At 45.2% G+C, this 23,718-nt stretch overlaps 1 protein-coding gene across 3 annotated transcripts in view; it reads right to left on the reverse strand.

Moving 5' to 3' along the window:
- The window catches only part of LARGE1 (LARGE xylosyl- and glucuronyltransferase 1), a 657,275-nt gene that overhangs the window by 477,088 nt on the left and 156,469 nt on the right, over positions 1–23,718 (reverse strand). For all 3 annotated transcript variants that reach the window (XM_054469723.2, XM_054469722.2, XM_054469721.2), the window contains exon 2: positions 19,430–19,617. In XM_054469723.2, the coding sequence (XP_054325698.2) occupies positions 19,430–19,535 (106 nt within the window). In that variant the 5' untranslated portion in view covers positions 19,536–19,617. The remainder of the gene's footprint in view (positions 1–19,429; positions 19,618–23,718) is intronic.

Here is a 23,718-nt window from a genome sequence, read left to right on the forward strand (position 1 = left end):
CCACTCACAAATGAGAACGTACCAGTTGTCACCAACTGGCTGTGTTTCTGCAGTTCATTTAACCATTTGGGGCCTCAGTTTGCTCATAGGTAAGATGGGGCTAACAAGGGTTCCTCTTTACATGCTGAGACAATACAGCGTGGTAAGCAAAAGCACGGTCCCTGGAGACAAGATGGTGAGCCGTGGAGTCCCCCCAACTCTACTTCCCAGGGGAGTGACTTTGGGAAAGTCATTGAACTTCTGTGTACTTCAGTTTCTTCGCCTGTAAGCAGGGATAATAGGACCAGCCTTACGGGGTGGTTGTGAGGACGGAATGAGTTAATCTAAGTAAATTACAGAGAACAGCACCTAGCATATAGCAAGTGCTCCACAAGCATCAGTGACTACTCTTGATGTGATGATGTAGCTGTTCATTCCTATCCTGTTCTCATAAAGGAGGCGATCATTCACTCATCAACCCTCTTGCACCGAGCACATTGTGTGCAACGAACCTGTCATGTAGTATGAGTTACCTTACTTGGCATACCAGCCCCTAGAACAAGGACTAGGAGCCCACTTGGTCTGAGGTTCAGAAAGGTCAGGGGACCCCTCCAAGGCCATGTAGCCAGCGAGTCGCAGCATCAAACTCAGGGCCCAGGTCTTCTGGTACAAGAACCCCTGCACTTCCTACCCTACCAAATGGCAAGAGCACTGCCTAATAAAACCACGCAGATGCTTCAGCTTTACTTCAACCAGATTTTTCTTTATAATAAAAACAAAAGTACAATGTCTTTTTTACACTGGAAATTTTAAAAAGGCATCCCAATCTTTCTTTCCAAATAATGTCTTTTTTTTTGTTTTCCTAGTAAAGATGGTTGACACTGGCTTCTAGCTTACCTCACTATTGGATGTCACTGGTTCAAGAGTTCCAACACCCAGTGATAGAGTCTGGATCTTTGTCCCCGCCAAATCTCATGTTGAAATCTAATCTCCAATGTTAGCAGTGGATCCTGGTGGGAGGGGCTTGGATCATGGGGGCAGATTTCTCATGAATGGCTTAGCACCATTCTCTTGGTGCAATCCTTGTGAGATATGGTTGTTTAAAAAGTGTATGGCACCTCCCCTTACTCTCTCTCCTGCTTCTCCTCCAGTTATGTAACACGCCTGCTCCCACTCTGCCTTCCGCCCTGACTGTAAGCTCCCTGAGGCCTCCCCAGAAGCCAAGCAGATGCCGGTGCCATGACTGTATAGCCTGCACAACCGTGAATCCAATAAGTCTCTTTTCTTTATAAATTACCCAGCCTTAGGTATTTCTTTATAGCAACGCAAGAATGGCTTAATATACCCAGGTAGGAGCGTGTTGGAAGTTCACTGTCAGATCTTTGATCAGCTATCAATATGTCCTGAACCAGCCATGGACCAGTCGTCCCACACAGCTCTTCCCACCGACCTCTCTGCCAGTATCCATTCGCTCAGGTCAAAACCTGGAGTCATCACTGACTCTTTCTTTCTCTCTCCTTCACAACCCAAACATCACCAAGGCCTAAAGCCTCTACCTCCAAAACCTATCCCCAGGCAGCCACTTCTGCCTCATCTCCATTGCCACTGCCACCATCTAAGTTCAGGTCACCTCACTGCTTATCTGGATAACTATGTTGGCTACCCAGCTGGTGATCTGGCCTAAATTCCTGACCACCGTAGATCATTCTCTATATAGAAGCCAGGCTTATTATCTCTCTTTGATCTGACCTCCACCACAACTCTTTGAGGTGTTCCGGGCAGATATCACCACCCCTGTTTTACAGATGAGGAGAGAGAGTCCTCGACTTGTCACATGGCTATTTAGTGATGAAGTTCATTATTCTACAATCCAGTAATTTGACTTGCACAAGACATTCACCTTCCCTGGGTTTTAATTTTCTCTAAGAGACAGATAACGTTAGCCCAGCTTGACTCACAAGGCTGTTGTGGAGATTCAATGAGAAAGTGAGCTCTTTCACATACCAGCTGAGTGACCCTGAGCAATCCACTTAGCCACTCTCAGTTCTCATTTTGTGCTTTTTCCATCATGCCCCGCTGGCTATGAATCCAGTCCAACTGCGTGCAAATTAAGCCTTTGCTTTATATTTACTGAGCAACAACTATGTGCCGCAACAGATTTTTTTAATACCCTATTTTATTTGCAATCACAGATCTGAAGTTTATCAATACATGATCTCCTCAAAAACGAAAGAAATAAAACAAGTATCTGCAATTTGCTGAGAACCTAATATGTGTCAGTTGCCTGCAAAACTCATCATTCTTAGACTTTCAAATACATCTGTAAGGACGGTATTGTTGTTTCCACTTACACATGAGAAAACTTACAGAAGGCAAGAGACAAGCCCACAGTCACCCAGCTGCTAAGTGGAACAGACAGGTTTCAAACCCTGAGTGTTCTGACTGCAAAGCCCATGTCCACTCCAGTCCTACTATCCCCACTCCCAGGAGGTGGATGCTCCTCTGTGATGGGAATGGAATAGGGATGCCTGGCGTACCTGGGAGCTGCTAGTCTCCCTCTTGCCCAGGCTATGTGGCTCCTCTGTGTCTTCCTAAATGACAACGTGCTTTTCCATGGGTACTCAGAGCATGCCTGCTGCCATGATGCCCTCTCCTGACCTCTGGCCCTACAGGGCCCTATTAGGTCTTATGTACTGTGTTCTCATCGCACCGGGGACACACTTGGACTTCTGGATGGCTCTGCCATGCTCACGCCCTGGAAAACACCTCATTGTCCTTGTTTCCTACTGACTGGTACAGTGCTCAGCACAGGGGAGGAACTACCTACAGCCAAATGATTGTCATAGAAAGGAGGGAGGAGAAGGAAAGACAGGCAGCAAGATGCACCGTGTATGTGGTGGGTGAGAATGTGGGCTCCAGGCCACACAAGTGGCTCTGCCACTCACAGGTTGGGACCTAGGGCAAGTTTCTCAACATCCTGCACCTGCCTTTCCCTCTAAAAGGTGGGTGATGCTAGTGCCTCCCTGGGTGATGTGTCATGAACATAAATGCAAGTGCTTTAGAGCAGCACACATGGCAAAGCCCCACCAAGTGTTAATTTCTATTATCCCACACTAAGGACCAAGGGAAGGAATTGCCTCAAAGCCTGAAGGAGCCGAGGGATTTCACCCAGGGAACAGAACAAGCGAAGAAACCAAGAAAATATGCAATCCAAGGGTCTCTTTCTGATGACTACCTGTCACTGAAGCATCTGGAATGCAATACAGGGACTGTTTGGAGCAGAGGTGTGGACCAGAGGGAAAACAGCCTCCTTTCTATTTGTCAGAGAGCCATCAGAGCAGCAAGAGCTACTAGGAAGAAGACTGGTGAGAGCAAAATGAAAAAATTTTGTAAATACTCACTCTCGGCGATCTTTGCTTATCCGCCCCTTCATGCCACTCACCTCTGAGTGTTTATCCAAAACATGAAATTAAGCCGTGGGTGAGGTGCTCGTCTCTGTCAGACCTGTCTCCTTCAGTGCTGGTTCAGAACCAGTGCCTGTGTGTGCCCTGACAATCTGAGCACCCGGAAGGCTTATATTCATGCCTGCATTGGGGATTTGAAGAGTCCAAGAACCAATCTGCCCCCAAACTGCTCTCAAGTGAGCTAAGTGCAGCATTTTGAGAAGCATTAACTCACAGGTACGGCTTCTAGGAGAGGAAAGGCAAGGGCCCGGTTCTTGCTACTGCTTGGAGCAGGCTGACCCTAATCTGCCCTGAAAGGCTGGATCCAATCATCCATCAGCCACAGGAGCCAAGGCAACTGGCACATGATCCCAGGAGGCAAAGAAAATGCATGGCTTGAAAAGTGATAAAAGACACAACCGAGCCCTCTGAGCCTGGGTGGAAGTTCCAACCTAGTACATTTCCTAGGATCTGTGAGGCATTATTCATACACAGGGAGAGGACCAACTCTACCTAATCCCTATGGAGAACTAAGCAGGAGGGAGCCGCTTTACATAGAAAAAAAAGAGATCTAGAATCATACCCATTTAAGAAACAAAAGAAACCTTAGAGAGATCACACAAGGCATGCCTGCCTGGGTTCAATCTCAGCTTTACCTATTATCAAACTTCTCTGTGCCTCTGTTCCCCCATCTGCACAATAAGAATATTAGCACGAAAATTAGTCGGGCGTGGTGGCGTGCGCCTGTAGTCCCAGCTACTCGGGAGGCTGAGGTAGGAGAATGGCATGAACGCGGGAGGTGGAGCTTGTAGTGAGCAGAGATCGCACCACTGCACTCCAGCCTGGGTGACAGAGCAAGACTCCGTCTCAAAAAAAAATAAGAATATTAGCACCTACTGCATAGGACAGTTCTGAGGAAGAAACTAGTTACTACAAGTCAAGGACTTGGTGCTTGATGTACAATAAATGCTCCATAAATAGTAACTAATATTATTTTTATTTCTGGCACTTCAAGATTCACTGAGCATCTACTCTGTTTCAGGTATTTTGCCAAAGACTAAGGATTCGGATATGACTACGGAAAGGTGAGTCCTCACTATCTGAAGTGTGTGAAATCCAAACAAATAATAATAACAATGACTTTGCCAGCGGAATGAATGAATAACCTTGGTGATCCATCCAATGGCACTGGCGCTTTGTGCTGGGCACTTTTCTAGGCAATGATATTAGAGTCCACAGGAAAGTTCTAAAAAGGAAGTATGCTATATAAATGAAGTGCAATTCAACATAATAAATGATTAACAGAAGTACAAACAATATATTGGCCAGGCACTTGGTGTGAAAACTAAGATTTAAGTCAGAGGAGATAAAATAGGGAGTGAGGCTGTTGTGCAAGACAAACAGTAGGCACTCCATCAGCGATGTCGTTACCATGCTAGTTATTATTAAATCCAAGTCCTGGAGCCCAGGAGAGGAGGAGCAGGGGCTGAGACCAGGAACCCAGAGGCTGCACTTAATCCAGGTCAAACTTTTCAAGTGGGCCAGAAGAGAGGCACTTGTTAAAAATACAGACACCTGGGCACCTCCCCTGAGGAACCCCATTTAGTAGATCTAGGGCAGGATTCTGGGCTGTCTTGTTCATTAAGTGCCCTGGGGTGGACTGGAAGTCTATATGTTAAACAAATGCCCCAGGTGATTCTTAGCATCTAGCAAATGCTGGAACCAGAGATCTAGGTGACCTCCTTATGGGCAAGAAGAGGAAATACTCTCTCAGGTTCCTCTGAACTTTGATTAGCAGCTAAAGGCAAGTCCAGATTGCAAGGACTAAGCTTCCCGAGGAGAGGAGAGCAAGGAATGAGAAGCCAGAGGCCAAGGTGCCAAGATCCACTTTGCAGGCCTGTGTGATAGGTCCCTGCCTACCGTTCCTGACCTCATCCACCATGTTGCTTCTCCTCCTGACCTCATCTACCATGTTGCTTCTCCTCTCTTCTCTTTCTCTCCAGCCGCCCAGACTCCTCCTTGGCAACCTGCAAAAGCACCAAGCACTCTCCATCTCTTGCTCTTCTCCCTGCCTGAAATGCTTTTCCTTCCCCTCGCCACCTGGTTCTGCTTAATGTCACCTATGAGAGAGGCCTGCCCAGATCACCCTATTAACACAGCACTTCCCTTTCCTCACTCCTCACTAAGCCCATTGCCCTGGCACTACCATCTCACTCTGCTTTATTTTTCTTTGTTGCACTTATCAACACTCAGCAGAGCATGAAGTTGTTCGATCATCATCTCCCTCCATCCACTGGGAAAACTAAGCTCCATGAGAAGAGGGGACTTGCCCATGTGGCTCAGGGCTCTATACCCAGTGCCCTAGACAGTGCCTGACGGTGTGTGTGGAATGAATGAATAACTTTGGTGATCCACCCAATGGCACTGGCGCTCAGTGACCTCATCTGAAATGGTAAACCCTCCTTCCCTAATTAGGTTATGGGGGGATTATTTCAATGTATCAAGAAAGCTCATGTCCAAGAGGGCCAAGCAAATTAATCATAATTGTTACCAACAGGTGCAATGGAGAGGGTTCCCAGCTGGGACACCACCTCAAGCATCCATCACTGGCTGTGCGCCAGAAATGGGGCACTGAGTGCCCTCTGCTGGAGCCAAAAAAAAAAAAAAAAAAAAAAAGCCAACTATCCATTATCTAAGGCTCCACCCCAGAAAGAAGGAATCTTGGCATGGCCAGGGTTCTTCCTATCAATATAGGTTTTTTTTTTTTTTTTTTTTAGACAGTCTCACTCTGTCGCCAGGCTGGAGTGCAGTGGTGTGATCTCGGCTCACTGCAATCTCCACCTCCCGGGTTCAAGTGATTCCCCTGCCTCAGCCTCCTGAGTAGCTGGGATTACAGGTGCACACCATCACGCCTGGCTAATATTTTGTATTTTAGTAGAGACGGGGTTTCACCATGTTGGCCAGGATGGTCTCGATCTCCTGACCTCGTGATCCACCCATCTCCACCTCCACCTCCCACCATGTAGCTTTAAACATTCAACTCTGTTGACTCCTTGAGCGACCTCTTGCTTCCAGAAGTATAGTCAACATATCCAAAGCAGCTGCTGAGACAAAATGACTCTGCAAACCTAATCCATGCTAGGCACCATGAACTCATTTTCATCTTCGCGAAAACCCTCAAAAGCACCCCCAATTTACACAGAGGCAATTTGCAGTAAGAGAGGTTAAGTGACTCAGTGTGGACACACAGCATTTAAAAGGAGGACTGGGACTTAGACAGCCCCATCCAACATATCTGTTAGGAAAGTGATTAAACTCTGCATCAGTGGATGGCCCTTTCCTCTTTGTTCTTTAAAGTTCTCACTACAGGTCATTTTGATGAAATAATTTAATTTTCTCCAAACATGGCCAATGCATTCACGAGGAAGTGCCAGTACATTTATAACCACAGCTACAGTATGTTAGGAGTCTCTCCCTGCCCCTTTCTAATGCCTAAAGAAGGCTGCTGAGGCTGTGAGCTTCATTATATCACCATTCTCTAGGTTTCAGTTCCTCAGTTGTAAAACAAGGGTCTCTCTGGACCAGGTGGGTGACGTTTTGCATCCCTCCCAGCAGACTTTCCAGGATTCTAGAAAAATATGAGAATGAAAGGAAAAACAGAGATTTGTTAAATGACCACTGTCGGATATAACAGGTCATTTAGTCTTTATAACAGCGGTGTAAGCTATAGGTTGTGCTCTCCTCTTTTTTTTGAGATGGAGTTTCGCTCTTGTTGCCCAGGCTGGAGTGCAATGGCACGATCTCGGCTCACCGCAACCTCCGCCTCCTAGGTTCAAGTGATTCTCCTGTCTCAGCCTCCAGAGTAGCTGGGATTACAGGCATGTGTCACCACGCCTGGATAATTTTGTATTTTCAGTAGAGACAGGGTTTCCCCATGTTGGTCAGGCTGGTCTTGAACTCCCGACCTCAGGTGATCTGCCCTCCTCGGCCTCCCAAAGTGCTAGGATTACAGGTGTGAGCCACAGCGCCCAGCCCTGTGCTCTCCTTTTTATGGAGAAGAAACTGACCTGCAATGATGTTGAGTAACTTGTCTGTTTTACTCTGTGATTTAAATGGTATCTACTAAAATTCAAACTCCCATCCACTTGTCCTTGGGGGCTATGTTCCTTCAACCATCAACATTTGCCCTATAAAAAGTCCTTCTGTAATTTTCAAAAGTTTTATCTGCTTAGGCTGTAAGTCTGCCTAGATGACTCCTGATGTCTGTTCCTTCTCTTAATTGTATGAGGCCATGACAGAAACAAAATGCAAACTGCAAACTGCATTAAAGGATTAACTGAATTTTTTCATTATACTGGCTTATAAGAATCCTGCTAGCCACAGAAGATCGTGTATCTTCTCTTTTGTCCAAGATACCCCATTTTCACTTGTCTCAGGGTTTGTCTTGTCCTTGTCTAAAGCTTGAGTATATTGATTTTGAAATGTCATCTACCAGTTGTTTCTATATCTGCAAGTTCTTGAGTGACTGCAGAGTAAAGGACCTTTTTAGACAAGGACAGGCTCCCTTGCTTACTATCTTGGTGATGTTGCTCAAACGGTACAACGTCCCTGAGCCTTAGTTTCCTCATCTATAAAATGGGACAAGGATGAAGTTGTTTGGGGGAGTAAATGAGATAATACATGTAAAATTCCTAGCCCAGCACCAGGCCAAAAGGTGGAAACTCAAAGTCTAAGTGAGCCAGACAGGGTCAACCACTGCCATACGCAGATACCAGAGCAGATTCCCTCTCAATGCTGTTCTACATAAACAACAGTGAAGGGATGACACAGGGATCAACAAGGAAGGATGGAGACCCTGACAAAATGGATCATCCGAGCACTGTGCACATGGACAGCCAGTACTCAGCTCCAGCCAGTAGCTACTATGATGAAATGAGGGTCTGGTTTTGCAGATCTTTTCATTTTTTTTAGGGAAAGCCAAAAATCATGACTTTTTATGTGCAATCTCCCAATGTTTAACCATTAGCAACAAATTCAAAAATGGTAAAAGCAGTAGGGGGGCCAAACCCAACACAAGTGCAAGCCAGATGCAACCAATCTTGGTTTAACATGCGATAAATAGAAATGATTGCTACAGTTTCCATTATCGTTATAGTTTAAATAGTACATTTCCTTCTTGTGTTTCTATATCTTACACAATACAATAATAAAAGGTTTTTTTTTCCATTTCCAGGAATAAGGATTTTATGAAAATGCATGTTTGTTGAATAACACAAAGGAGAATATTACCTAATGTGGCTTGGGGTCAATATCAAGCAGTAATATTGTTTTAATATTAATTAGAGCCGTGTCATTGCAAGAGCTGGTAAGAATACTGGTGTTGTTTCCAACTGATGAAAACACTCATACAGATTAGGGTTTTTATGAGTAAATTTCAGATCTTGAAGTCAGTGCTGTGATTCACCCTCATAGGGTGAATATCTGTCCAAATGGTATATCAGAAAGGAAAAAAGCCAATGTTGTTACATAGAATTGTTAAACAATGATCTCTAAAGAAAAGTTTCATTCTTAAAAAGCATTTGAACTTCAAAGTCCAACAATGACATAGATTCATAAATCCCAAAGGTTAAGAAAATTCCTCTCATCTAAAAACAATGCAAAACCTACAAAATCACTTCAAATTCTGCTACCATCAAGATTTGCATAGTTTTTTGAAAACTAAAATAACATATTCAGAAAAATGAACAAGTCCTAAGTGAAATACTTAGTGAATTATCATAAAGTGAGCCCAGCTATATAGTCATCACACAGGTTAAAATTAAAATTAAGGCTGGGCGTGGTGGCTCACACCTGTAATCCTGGCACTTTGGGAGGCCGAGGCAGGCAGATCACCTGAGGTTAGGAGCTCGAGACCAGCCTGGCTAACATGGCGAAACCCCATCTCTACTAAAAATACAAAAATTAGCTGGGTGTGGTGGCACACGCCTGTAATCCCAGCTACTCGGGAGGCTGAGGCAGGAGAATCCCTTGAACCCGGGGTTGGAGGGGTGGGGGCGGAGGTTGCAGTGAGCAAAGATTGTGCCACTGCACTCCAGCCTGGGTGACAGATTGAGACTCTGTCTCAAAAAACAAAACAAAAACAAACAAACAAACAAAAATTAAAATTAAATTATTAGCAGCATCCCAAAGTCTTCCTTGGGCCCTGCCCCAGTCTCTGTTCTAACCTCCCTACCAGAGTTAACCACCATCCGGATTGGTAAGAGCCTACATTAATTTTTTCCTGTTTTTGAACTTGGTATAATTGGAATCCTATAGTATGTATTATTTTGTGTATGTCTTCTTTTGCTCAATACTGAGAGTAATTTCATTTTCATCACTCTATAGTACTTCACTATATAAACGTGCCACTATTCTTTTTTTTTTTTTTTTGAGACAGAGTCTTGCTCTGTTGCCCAGGCTGGAGTGCAGTGGCATGATCTCGGCTCACTGGAACATTCGCCTCCAGGATTCAAGCGATTCTCCTGCCTCAGCCTCCCTAGTAGGTGGGGCTACAGGCATGCTAATTACTACCTAATTACTACCAAGCCCAGCTATTTTGTATTTTTAGTAGAGACGGGGGTTCGCCATGTTGGCCAGGCTAGTCTTGAGCTCCTGGCCTCAAGTAATCTGCCTGCCTTGGCCTCCCAAAATGCTGGGATTACAGGTGTGAGCCACCACACCCAGCCCCACTATTCTCATTTTAGTGTTCATGAACATTTCATAGTTTCATGTCTGGTGCTATTATAAATAACGCTGATGTGAGCACTCTAGTACTAGTCTTTTGTTCCCACCTACATGCATTTCTCTTGGGTGTATTGCTAGGGGTAGAGCTAAGGGATCATGGGGTAGGCTTGGCTTTGCTTGGTAATACTTTGGTTAAGTTTTCCAAAGCAGTTACATAAATGGCTATCTTTTACTTAAAATTAAGAGACCTATTCAAACATCAAAAGGACCCTCTGAATAAAATCCTCCCTCCTTTTGTTAAATGGTATCCAAAATCAAGAAATAAAATAAAATAAAATTGACTTAAAACCAGGAAACCTGCAACAAAGAGCAGACATTCTGAACTTATCTTTTCAGAAAACCTTAATGCATCACCAGTTACTGATTAAACACCTATCATAGATGAAGTATTATGGTTTTAAATCATTCAGACAATTCAGACCAATATATCCAAATACAGTGCCTTTCTCATGAGCTGTAAATGAAATGTTGGATACATATATGTCAAATTCAAATGCAAGAACCCAAAACTCCAAGGGAAGGATAAGATGTCCATATGAAAAGTGCATGGCACATCATCTCTGCTCTATCCATAAAGGACAAGAAGAGGATAGAGAGGATGTGGGAGCATGGGACTGTGGGAAAGTGGTATGGAAGGCAGAACAATGATGCCCCAAAAGATGTCCACATCCTAATCACCATGGCCAATGAATATGTCATCTTCCATGGCCAAAAGGGCTTCATCAGTACCATTAAATTAAGGATTTTCAGATAGGGGAGTTATCTTGGATTTTCTGGGTAGGCTCAATATAATTACAAGGGTCCGGCCGGGCAGGGTGGCTCACACCTGTAATCCCAGCACTTTGGGAGGCCAAGGTAGGTGGATCACGAGGTCAGGAGATAGAGACCATCCTGGCCAACACGATGAAATCCCGTCTCTAATAAAACTACAAAAATTACCTGAGCATGGTGGCACGTGCCTGTAATCCCAGCTACTCAGGAGGCTGAGGCAGGAGAATCACTTGAACCAGGGAGTTGGAGGTTGCAGTGAACTGAGATCGCACCACCGCACTCTAGCCTGGTGATAGAGTGAGACTCCATCACAAAAAATAGTAATTAATAATAATAATAATTATTATTATTATAACGGTCCTAATAAGAGGGGGGTAGGAGAGTCACAGTCAGAGAAGGAGATGTAACAACAGAAGCAGAAGTTAGCATCAGAGAGAAAGATTTGAAGATGCCACACTGCTGGCCTTGGGGATGGAGGAAGGCGTCACAAGCCAAGGAAAGCAGGCAGGCTCAAGAAGCTTAAAAAGACCAGGAGACGGATTCTTCACTGGAGCCTACAGAAGGAACCAGCCTTGCCAACACCTTGACTTTAGCCCAGTGAGAATGATTTTGAGTTTCTGACCTCTGGAACTGTAAGATAATAAATGTATGGTTTTTTTTTAAGCCACTAAGTTTGTGGTGGTTTGTTACAGCAGCCACAGGAAACTCATACAAGTTGCATGTTGGGATTCATGGCAACCACATTTCTTGATTCCTGGTCCAGGCCTCTTGCTGTGACCTCTTAAAGGAGATGCAGCCAACGGATGCAGCAGGGTCATTTTTTCCACCCTAGCAGGATGGCCAATATTATTTTAAGATCAAAGGCTACGTATAAGAAAAGTAGAGGTCAGGTCAGGCGCGGTGGCTCATACCTGTAATCCCAGTACTTTGGGAGGCCAAGGTGGGTGGGTCACCTGAGGTCAGGAGTTCAAGACCAGCCTGGCCAACGTGGTGAAACCCTATCTCTACTAAAAACACAAAAAATTAGCTGGGCGTGGGGGCAGGCACCTGTAATCCCAGCTACTCAGGAGGCTGAGGCAGGAGAATTGCTTGAACCTGGGAGGCGGAGGTTGCAATGAGCTGAGATCGTGCCACTGCACTCCATCCGGGGTAACAGAGCAAGACTCCATCTCAAAAAAAAGTAAAAGGAAAGTAGAGGTCATCTTTGTAACCATCTCACAAGCAAATAATTGGGATAGACTTTACTGCCCTCTCAGATGCCAAGACCTTAAAGAGACTTTTAAGTCCCAAGGTAAGAACTACAGACACATGCACTGGGCATTCTTTGGGATGCATGTGTCACCTGGGCACTATTCAGAGCAGCCCACTTGCATGCTCACATTCTCATTCGTTGCAGGATTTTGCTCAAGCTCAGCACTAACATTTATTAAGCACTGGCTGGAAAAGTTCTTTTTTGTTTGTTTGTTTTTCTTTTTGAGGGAGTCTCGCTCTGTTGCCCAGGCTGGAGTACAGGGCGCTATCTTGGGTCACTGCAAGCTCTGCCCCCCGGGTTCATGCCATTCTCCTGCCCCAGCCTCCCGAGTAGCTGGGACTATAGGCGCCCACCACCATGCCTAGCTAATTTTTTTTATATTTTTGGTAGAGACGGGGTTTCACCGTGTTCGCCAGGATGTTCTCCATCTCCTGACCTCATGATCCGCCCACCTCAGCCTCCCAAAGTGCTGGGATTACAGGCGTGAGCCACTGCGCCCGGCCAGCTCTTCATTTTTGATCAATTTTTTTAAAAACACAACTTTTGTATTATAAGTCCCATTTCATTTTGCATTCAGCATCCTATGTTCTTATACTCCATAATATCCTTATTAAATGATACATTTGGACAACTGGCAGGACAGCAAAAACAGGCTTTCCTGCCAAAGCTGCTGCGTAGCCTAGACTTGGGGGATACTGAAAGCTCCAGCAGATTATTCACCTGTACCTTGCACAATCTGACTTCCCAGACCTTCCGGCACACTCTCTGGGCTGAGGGATGGGGGAGCAGACACAGGGCTGGGGAACCAATCATGTCTGGACAAACCCTCCTTGGATAAAATGCACCACCCCCATCTCGCCTATTCCACCACACAAGTGCCCTGGGATTCCCCCATAATAATAATGTAAAGAAAAAGCTTTAACTTACAATTCTTTCATTCTCACTGTAAGTCTTCAAAATAGCCCAGTATTGGAACTCCATTTCTTTCTGTTGAAATTTACTGTGACAACACTCAAAAACATTCATTTCAGAGGGGGTTCATGTTGCTAAAAATGGAACCAACAGTGAACTCAGGCTTTAGGAGTGACAAAACGGGTGCAGGCTGATATCAGTTCAGAAGTGAAGATCCTCTGCCTTTTCATGACACTGGTTTTAAGTGTTCAGGACTTCGCATCCTCTGAAGACATTTGCTTTTAAATAACACCCACATTGTCCCGGCCTGCCTCCCTGACAATGGGAAACCTTTGCACCGAGCTGGTTATGAATTATCAGAGGGCAGCATGTGTGAAGAGTTTTCTGAATGGCTGAAAAGCACCCTTTTTCCACATGCTGATAAGTCTCTAATAGCCGAACACATCTCCTTGATGGGCAGAAAAGAAGAACCACATCCCACAATAAAACCCAGTGGGCTCTGAGAAAAGGTGATTCTGATAGAAAATAACAGGCATGCTCTAAATTCAAATGGGGTGTAGTTGAGCAGATTTACTCCAGTCTCAGAATTAACATCACGACCAAATGAAAGGAGCCATGTCCTCAGGTCTCAAAAATCACAGATGCTCACAGCATCAGGAGCCCTTCCCTACCAGTGGTTCCTGCGTCCCTCAATACCAGAGTCCTTCCCAGGAAACATTCACTAAGGACACATTGGGAGTGAGTGCTCAGTTAGACACTGGGAGTGTAACGACGAATAAAACACTTCCTTCTCTCAAGAAACTCATAGGTAAGTGGTTACAAAGACACCAAACAAGCAAAATATCTCTTGGTGAGTGCTGGTCATAGAAGTTTCCACATGGGATCTGGCATTAGGGGAAAATGACATTGACTATGGGCATTGAAGGTGTTGGCTGGGAGGGAGGGTTACAGAAAAAAGAACTGAATAGTGGGCAGTAAGAACACAAGAGTGAAAATTAAGAATCAGAGAAGTAGTTTTCTCAGGGAGTTCAACAGGGTATTATACCCTGAAGACAGACAGTATAGGTTGGGGAAAAAAACAATTGTGGAAGACCCCAGAGTCATGGTAAGGAATCCACAGTGGATCCAGGAGGCAATCATGAGACCTGCCAGCACTCAAAGTCAGAGGAGGACACATGTGTTCGTTCACTCATTCATTCAACAAACATTTGGGGACCAAATCTTCTCCTGGCACTGCAGTAGGTGCTAGAGGTGGAAGGCCGAGCTAAAGAGACCCGCTCCCTCTATTCCCAAAGCTTGTAAATCTGTTGTGAAAACAAAAGATTATAAAAACAAGAAAAATAAACAGCCCTGAGTATTAAGGGTACATACAAGGAGTTAGGTAAATAGGGAGCCAAGGAAGCCTGCTAGTTAAGGGTCAGGAGCAATTAATTGTGTTTCAGCTGAGACCGAAGGATCTAGGCAGCCAGACAAAGAAGAGGAAGGAAGCAAGAGCAATAGAGGGTGTCAGGGAGCAGAAAGAACAGGTGGGAAGAGAAGAGCCCACAGAGGGCAATGTACGCCAGGACTTAAAGAAATCTGGCATGGCTGGGCCGAGGATGCCAGATGATGGGAGGCACGATGGTGGGGATTAGGGAATGGGCCAGAGGGGCTGACAAGGAGCAGAGTGGTGCTGTGATTTATCTCTGAGGACTCTGAAGAACGAAGGAGACCTGCAAGAAAGTGGGCTGTTGTGTTTAGTCCTGATCACAAAGGAGGAGTGGCAGAGCCAGGGCAACAGCAGTGGTGAAAGATGGGAAACAACTGACGCAGCTACAAGGCCGAGCTTAGACTCAACAGGAGGTGGCAACCAAGACACGGAGTGAATGAAGGGAGTCAAGGATTACTCCCAAGTTTAGGGTCTGAATGGCGTGGAGCTGGGAATGCTGACTGAGATGTTAGAGAAAGAAAGGTGGACTGGGAAAGAAATAAAGCAAGGAGTTGGGTTTAAGAACTAAGGGGTTAACGCACTAACAAAAACACCACCTGATGAGCGTCCTTCACCAGCGGTCACTGGGCCTTCAAAAGGTGTCTCAAGGAATGGGAATCTCATCTCTTTCCCAGATGGTGAACTCCATGCCTGACAACTGAGTCACTGGAACAGGTGTTCTTTCTTACAGGGAGACAATGCCTGCCTCCCCATAACATTTATGCATTACTCCTGCTTCCACGCTCAGGAGCAAATCACAGTAAGCCGACTCCCTCTTAGTGTCATAATTCCCCTTAATCGGGGAAGATTCTGGTCATTTTCAATTCACTTACATCAGACGTTAGAATCAGAAGCTTGTAGGTAGAATTTCGGCACCCTGCTAAGTGCACTCGACAACTTCATTTCACGCTGGAAGAAACGAAGGCCTAGCATGAAGAGCAAGTGTGCCCCAGATCACCCAGCTCCTCTGGCTGAGCTGATTTGAGATCCTGAGACAGCTGACCCCCTCTAGGGCTCTCTCAATATACCATGCTGCGGCGTGTAATCCAACTCCAAAACCCTATGCTGAGGGCATCCACATCTTGGAGGGAGTTCTTGGCTCTGCTCTCAGGAGATCCATTGAAATTAAACAGAGTCAAAAAATAAATAAACCCACATAAAGTATGAATAGTATTTCCATGAATACAGGCAGCAACTCTGCCCCTTATTTATGGCTTCACCTGCCATGAAACCAAAAACTCAAGGGTGTCAATAAATGGATTGTAACGTTGTTGTGATGTGGAATTACAAAGAAAATAATGTCTCTGCGGGCCCTTTGGGAAATGCACTGATGTCTGCGGCAACCGGCAAGGAGCTTCATGGAGGCACTCCCTTTGTGTTCTGATAAATACTCAGCCTTTCCCAGAGCCTCAGGATCTCTGGGTCAGGCAGGGTCAGATGGGTCACCTTGTGTAACTGCCCGTCTCGCTCAGCTCCCTCCCACGATACTGGACTTGTGTTTCTGCATCTCTCATGCCAGGTATTTCACTACCTCCTGGGCAGCTCATTCCAGCTCTGGTCAGCATGATCCTCATTATGAGGAGCTTGACATCTGGCTCCTTGCCACTTCCCTCCATAGGTTTGGGGCCACCAGAGCAATCCCAGCCTTTCTTTCAGGGGACAGCCCTTTGTCTGTTTGCTGAAGCTGAGCATGTACACCCTGAGCCTCTGCTTCTCCAAGGTAAACATCCTCAATTCTTCCCACCATTTCTTACATAACCAGATTTGAATGGGCACTGTCACTCACCTGGATTTTCCTAAGCGTGCTGCCTCATCTAGATTGTCCTTACAGCATAGAGTCCACAAATACAAACGCAGCAGCCCGAATGCACACTAACTGACACTCAGTAACAAAAATCTGTTGCCTTTGTCATCCTAGCTAAAATACTGTGTTAACATGCCCACATCACGCAGCCCCTACTAAATGCAGCTTGTGATTTGGTCCCAAGCGTGGGGTTCATTCTGAAGGATCATGTTGATAGATAAAGCACCTACACCCAGTCTGTCATGTTGCCTCAAAGTATTTTCATGATCTTTCCAGTTTCCCATAATCTATCTGCCAGTCTGGTGAAATTGCTCAAAGTTAGTGATCACAGTCACCCCACCGGCCACGATGGTTCTAAGCTGCCTTCAAATTGACCATAAACACATCTAAACATAAACACAGACAGTTATGAATTCTCCATAATCCAGATCAACTTCTAATCTCTTCTCTTTGGGAAACCATGCCATTTGCCTTTGGTGGCCATCCCAGTCACCCAATCTCACCCAATGTGTTTTAAGCAACTCTCCATCATCCTGTGACCAGAAATAGGCACAGGGCTTAAAGTTAACAAAAAAGTACCGGCCTCCCTCACTACCCTCCCATAACCGCAGTGACTGGTTTCAGGAGGAGTTACCACAGGCAATTCAATCAGAGGCAATATTGGGGAATTAGAAAAAGGAAAAAAATCCTCTTTCTACTGGGGTTGGTGAGGACAGGATGCAAGCCTGAAACTTCCTCTATGTAAATAAAGTCACCCTGAGAAAAACCAAGGCAGAGAAAAATAGAACAAAGGGATAGAGGGAGACCTAGCTACAAAGCCCCTGGATCCAACTCTGCCTGAAGCCTGCCCTATCTCTGAACTTACAAATCCTATTAACTATCAAATTCCCTTTTCACCAAAAATCAATTTGGGTTGGCTTTCTGCCAAAGAGTGCAAATCAAAATTCTACAACTTTCCTCACCCAGATCGTGTGACACCCTGTCAAATCCCTGACCAAAGTTTGATCGCTCACTGAGGCCCCAATCTATAGCATGGTATTACAGTTAAAAATTCAAGCTCTTGAGTCCAATCCAGGCTTCATCTTGACCGCCTCTGGGGTCATGGGCAGATCACTGAAGCTTATTTGCCTCATCTTCCCCATCTGTAAAATAGGTATATTAAATGTACCTGGCACAAAGAATCATTGTGAAGAAAGAGTGAACATATGTAAAAGTCCTTATAACAATACCTGGCCTGTAGAAACACTCAAAATAATAGTTGTTTGTACTGTCGTCATCACTGTGATGACAGAATCACAGTGTATGTCATCACTGTCATTGTTATACCATTATTATTATTACCAGCTTAGTTAGTTAAAAGTCAGTGTTCTACTTATTAAACCTATACTAGCACGGGGTACCTCTGACTTCTTTTATAAAAAGGGCTTTTCCATGATCTCTGGGAGAATGTTTCCTTACATCAAGACCAACATCAACTCCCCTTCCTCTCTCTAGTCTCTTTTCCAAAAACTTACCATCCACTGCCATGGCATAACCGGCTCTATCTACCTGCTTACCTGAAGGTTCTGACTGCTCCAGGGATGCACCTAAACGGTAGGAACAGGGACAGGGGTGTGTCACCCGGCCTCAGCACTGGGCTGAGCATCCTGAGCCCTCCCTGCTAGGCAGGCACATAGTTCCACCTTGTTTATATTCAGTCTAGCTAACTCAAGGCAAATCTCAGAAAGTGACGTGGAGATCCTAATTAAAAGGTAGCCTTGAGCTGCCAATAAGATTATGCATAAAGGAAACGTTTAAAAACACAGTTGTGACTTCCTTGAGACAGATTTTCATTTGAGATCTTCCTCCTGAAATTCAAGTGTGGAGGTAAATAAAAATAAAGTCAGCTCTTCACCACTGCCATTCCCTCTCTCTCTGAAGACTAGAAAACCATCTTTGATAGGCAAAACATTGCACTGTATTTGAAACTGCTGGCTAGAAAAATGGTAAGTCTTGCTGTTCCCACCGATTTCTGGAAAGTAGCAGGGATCATCATTTGTTTTTATTTGTTTGGGGAGAGCAAATTCTTTGCTGCCTCCCTGTGCTCGGCCTGTCATGTAACTGATCATCTTTCAACCCCAGCCCAGGCCTGACAGCTCCAAGAAACCTCTCCCACAGCACCCTGCCTTCCTCCATCACAACGCGCATCGCAATGCGCTGCGATCATTTGTTAGCCTATCTGTCTCCTCCACTATCCTGTGAATCTCCAGATGTGTTATCTCCATATTCTCAGCACCAAGTTTAGTGCAGGCATCCAATAATAACAACGACACGGCCAGGTGCAGTGGCTCACGCTTGTAATCCCAGCACTTTGGGAGGCCGAGGTGGGCAGATCACAAGGTCAAGAGATCGAGACCATCCTGGCCAACACAGTGAAACCCCATCTCTACGAAAATTACAAGAATTAGCTGGGTGTGGTGGCGGGTGCCTATGGTCCTAGCTACTCGGAAGGCTGAGGCAGGAGAATCACTTGAACCTGGGAGGCAGGGGTTGCAGTGAGCCACGATCACGCCACCGCACTCCAGCCTGGTGACAGAGCGAGACTCGGTCTCAAAAAAAAAAAAACAAAAAAACCACACAAACAAAAAACACCACCACCACCACGATGTTGAATGGGTGAATAAATGAACGAAAAGATGGACCAACTCTTGAAACATATGGCTCCATGAATAGCTCAGTAATTTCTCCAGGGCCCAACCTTTTCTCCCATTATCGACAAAGTAATTGACTTGATTTGACATTTCTGTACCCACCACCCTCCCACTGCATCAAGGCATGCCTTATTTTGCTTGTTTTTCCCTTTTTCTCCTCACACTGTTGACTGCTGCCAACTACCTGTGTGACTCTAGACAAGTCACTTCCCATGACTGGAAATACATATTCCTATTAGATGGCTTTGAGTTTCTTCTCTAGGGTTCTATGACAGCTAATGTTCCCTTTCTTCCCTCCTTCCCTCTCACTTTGGCTTCCATTCTTACCTTCGAAGCTCCCAGAAAACAGGTAAATCCAGGTGATGGCTGGGATGCAGAGAAGACTCAACGAGGCAGCCAAGAATTTCCGTCTCCCCCTGCAGATTCCCAGCATCCTCTCAGAAGTGGCAATCCCTAATCCCAGCGCCGTTTCTCTGTCCGGAGCGTGAAGTCCTCGGCCTCCCTCATAATACTCTCTGAAAGGAAGAGCAAAGAGGAAGGTCTGAGTTCTCAGCACTGGAGATGGATGTAAGTTATGGAAAAGAAATATCTCACAGATCCTGAAAGGGGTTCGACTGATCTAGGCTTCCTGCTAACCTTTCATCCCAAGAGATGATGCTGCCGTCTCGCAGTCTTCAAAACCAAGACAATAAATAAATAAGTAAATAACAAAAACTGTAAGATCTCTCTCACACACACACGCACACACACACAAACACACACACACACATACACACGCACACTTTATAATACAGGTTAACTTTGAGACCTGAACTAACATACTTAAAGGAGCATTTGGTTAGCACCTATTATGTACCATGTACAAACCATGTGCTGTGTTTCAAAAGAAGACTAAAACAGGCTGGGCACAGTGGCTCACGCCTGTAATCTCAGCACTTTGGGAGGCCGAGATGAGTGGATCACTTGAGATCAGGAGTTCAAGCCCAGCTGGCCAACATGGTGAAACCCCGTCTGTACTAAAAATACAAAAATTAGCAGGGCATGGTGGCACGCCTGCAATCCCAGCTACATGGGAGGCTGAGGCGTGAGAATAACTTGAACCTGGGAGGTGGAGGTTGCAGTGAGCTGAGATTGCGCCACTGCACTCCAGCCTGGGAGTCAGAGCGAGATTCCATCTCAAAAAAAGAAAAAGACTAGAACAGAGAATGGATTCAAAGTGTAGTCTAATGAGAGAGACCAACAGAAAAGATCTATGAGAACCCCAAGCTGAGATGTGCATGGACCACTCTGGAAGGGCAAATAAAGGTGCTGACTGCCCTGTGCGTGGTCAGGATAGCAGAACAGTTTCAGCATTCTGGGCAGAGGAGACTGAGAAAGGCACTGGTAACGACTAAAGAGCACATGCCAAGGCAAGGAGATGGGAGAGGCCACCACCTCCATCTGCATAGACTGTACCTTAATCACAGCTGAAAGCCTAAACACACTCACTAGGGACTGTCTTCATAGCTTCCACCCTCAATATGGAAGAAGAGGTCCAGAGAATCACAGAAACCATTAAAACATGCAGAGAAGGGATAAGAACAAACAGATAGCCTGGGGAGGGCATATCCTCAGACCATGGCAGAAGACTGGCCGTGATGTGTCAACGGAAGAGGGAGCACGTCAGTGCAGACAGAGTGGAGGGCCCATGATCTTTCACCTGATTATCTGACCAGGGAATCATGAAACCTACAAAGGAGTTAAAAAACCAATGGACCCTAAGACCTCATCTCTACCCACCTCCTGACATAGGCGTCACGCTGACTATAGGTGGAAAGAAAGATAAACCCACATGGTGCTTCCCTAACAGAGCGGAACTTACCCATTGCACACAGCTATAAAAAGCTTCAGATTCCCAAGGAACAGATGTCTATAAAACAACTGGCTTAGTTCTCCCCTTCCATATTCCTAAATGCATCCTTCCCTCTTGGGTAACCCTTATACCACCATGACAGTGGTCTGGTTGAACTGACTCCTTTCCCCACCAGCCTTAGCATTTCCAGAAGACAGATAACCACCTCATCAGATCCACCTTGCATTCTTTAAGACTTAGCATATTGCCTGTCAGCTGCAGGTGCCTGATAACTGTCTGTTAAATGAATACATGGAATCAGATTCTATCCAAAGGCCACCCTCTCAAGCTTCAGGAGTTTGTGTTCAGTGAGTTGCCAACAATAAACACCTAATGGAGCCGATCACAACTGTCAAGGCTGAGCCTGCTTCTGCAACCACTCTGACACAATTTTCTAAATGGAATTCTTTTGGAACAGATGAAAGACCACGGGGCTAGAGGGTGTAGACTAGAAAGTAAAACTGAAAAAAGCAAAATCCTTTTGAACAGAGAATGTTGACTTGAAAAAAAGTCCCCTCTAGGGAATGTTCAGTCTAAAGCATTGAAAACAAACCCTACGTACACATTCCACCAGTCACAGAGAATGAGAACCACCAAGACCTGTGAAGCTCTTAGGAGAAGGAAGTGCAGAAAAAGAGGGCTGTGCAGTTAGACAGGTGTGGGTTCAAGCCCAGATGCTGCACTCGACTGGCTATGACCTTGACAAGTCCCCTGTCTCTGGATAAGCTTCCTTATTCATCTATAAATTAAGATGATACCCTTTATCTTGGAGGGTTGCTTTCAGGCTCAAATGAGAGAGCCCTTGATGAAGTGCTTATCAAAGATATTTTAAGTACATTTCAGGGGCGATCCTTCCTTCCTGGAGGGCAGAAAAGCAGCCTTAATTGGTTTGCTTGTTTTTTTTTTTTTTTTTTTTTTTTTGGAGACAGAGACTTGCTCTGTCGCCAGGCTAGAGTACAGTGATGCGATCTCGGCTCCCTGCAACCTCCGCCTCCCATGTTCAAGGGATTCTCCTGCCTCAGCCTCCCGAATAGCTGGGATTACAGGCACACGCCACCACATCCAGCTAGTTTTTGTATTTTCAGTAGAGATGGGGTTTCACCATCTTGGCCAAGATGGTCTCAATCTCTCGACCTTGTGATCCACCCACCTCGGCCTCCCAAAGTGCTGGGATTACAGGCGTGAGCCACTGCACCTGACCCTTAATGAGGTTTTTCTCTCTCTCCATTCCCACACTTCCCCCACAGGATTGAGTAGAAAACAGATCCCAACAAATAGGTATTGCCCAATATGCCAGATAGGTGATTTAAACCTGAAGGATCCACCTACTCAATTCTCCTTCGAGAGTTACCATTCTCCCTAGGGATCTGTGAGGGGCTGGTTCAGGACCCCCCATAGATACCAAAATCCACAGATGGCTCAAGTCCCTCATATAAATGGGCATAGTATTTCCATATAACCTACACCTATCCTCCTATATACTTTACTCTAAATCATCTCTAGATTACTTATAATACCTAATGCAGGCCGGGCATTACAGGTGGCTCGTGCCTGTAATCCCAGCACTTTGGGAGGCCGAGGTGGGTGGATCACCTGAGGTCAGGAGTTTGAGACCAGCCTGGCCAACATGACGAAATGCTGTCTCTACTAAAAATACAAGAATTAGCCGGGTGTGGTGGCATGCACCTGTAATCCCAGCTACTTGGGACACTGAGGCAGGAGAATCATTTGAACCCGGAGGTGGAGGTTACAGTGAGCCTAGATTGTGCCACTGCCCTCCAGCCTGGGCAACAGAGCAAGACTACATCTCAAAATGGTAATAATAATAATAAATTTTTTAAAAACTTAACCAAAAAATACCGAAGGCAATGTGAATGCTACATAAATAATTATACTGTATTGTTTAGAGAATGACAAAAAAGTCTGCACATGTTCAGTACAGTTTCCGTTTTTTTTCCTGAAGACTTTCAATCACAGTTGGTTGAATCTGTGAATGTGGAACCCTCAGATACGAAGGGCTGACTGTATCACAACATTAAAATCACAATTTTTGTTTTCACAGTTTACTTACAGCAATAAGTCAAGGCAACTAGCAGTAAGTAGCACTTATATGTCAAGCACTTTTCTATATTTTTTCACATATAACTGCTTATGTAATTCTCAAAATAACCTATGAGATAAACACTATTTCCAGTCCCCACTGTACGGATGAGAAAATTAAGGCCTAGAGAGATTAATTAACTGGCCAAGGATTATACACTACTAGTAAGAGGCAAAAACACCTCAGGCTCTGCTCTCCCTCAGCAATTGATCCTAAGAACTCTTGCCAGAGGGTGTTTTTCCTTTTACTTTAACCTAAATCCTTCATATTGAATATTATGATTATTTCTTTCCCAGGGTCAAATATATCATAACTGTTAACTCTCATTCCAGAAAAAATAGAAAGACATCAAAAAGCTATAGACAAGGGCTGGGTGCAGTGCCTCACACCTGTAATCCCAGCACTTTGGCAGGCTGAGGCGGGCAGATCACCTGAGGTCAGGAGTTCGAAACCTGCCTGACTAACATAGTGAAACCCGGTCTCTACTAAAAATACAAAAAATTAGCTGGGCATGGTGGTGGGCGCCTGTAATCCCAGCTACTTGGGAGGCTGAGGCAGGACAATCATTTGAACTCGGGAGGCAGAGGTTGCAGTGAGCCAAGATCATGCCATTGCACTCCAGCC

Source organism: Pongo pygmaeus, chromosome 23 (genome assembly GCF_028885625.2).
Source record: "Pongo pygmaeus isolate AG05252 chromosome 23, NHGRI_mPonPyg2-v2.0_pri, whole genome shotgun sequence".
Classification (NCBI taxonomy): domain Eukaryota; kingdom Metazoa; phylum Chordata; class Mammalia; order Primates; family Hominidae; genus Pongo; species Pongo pygmaeus.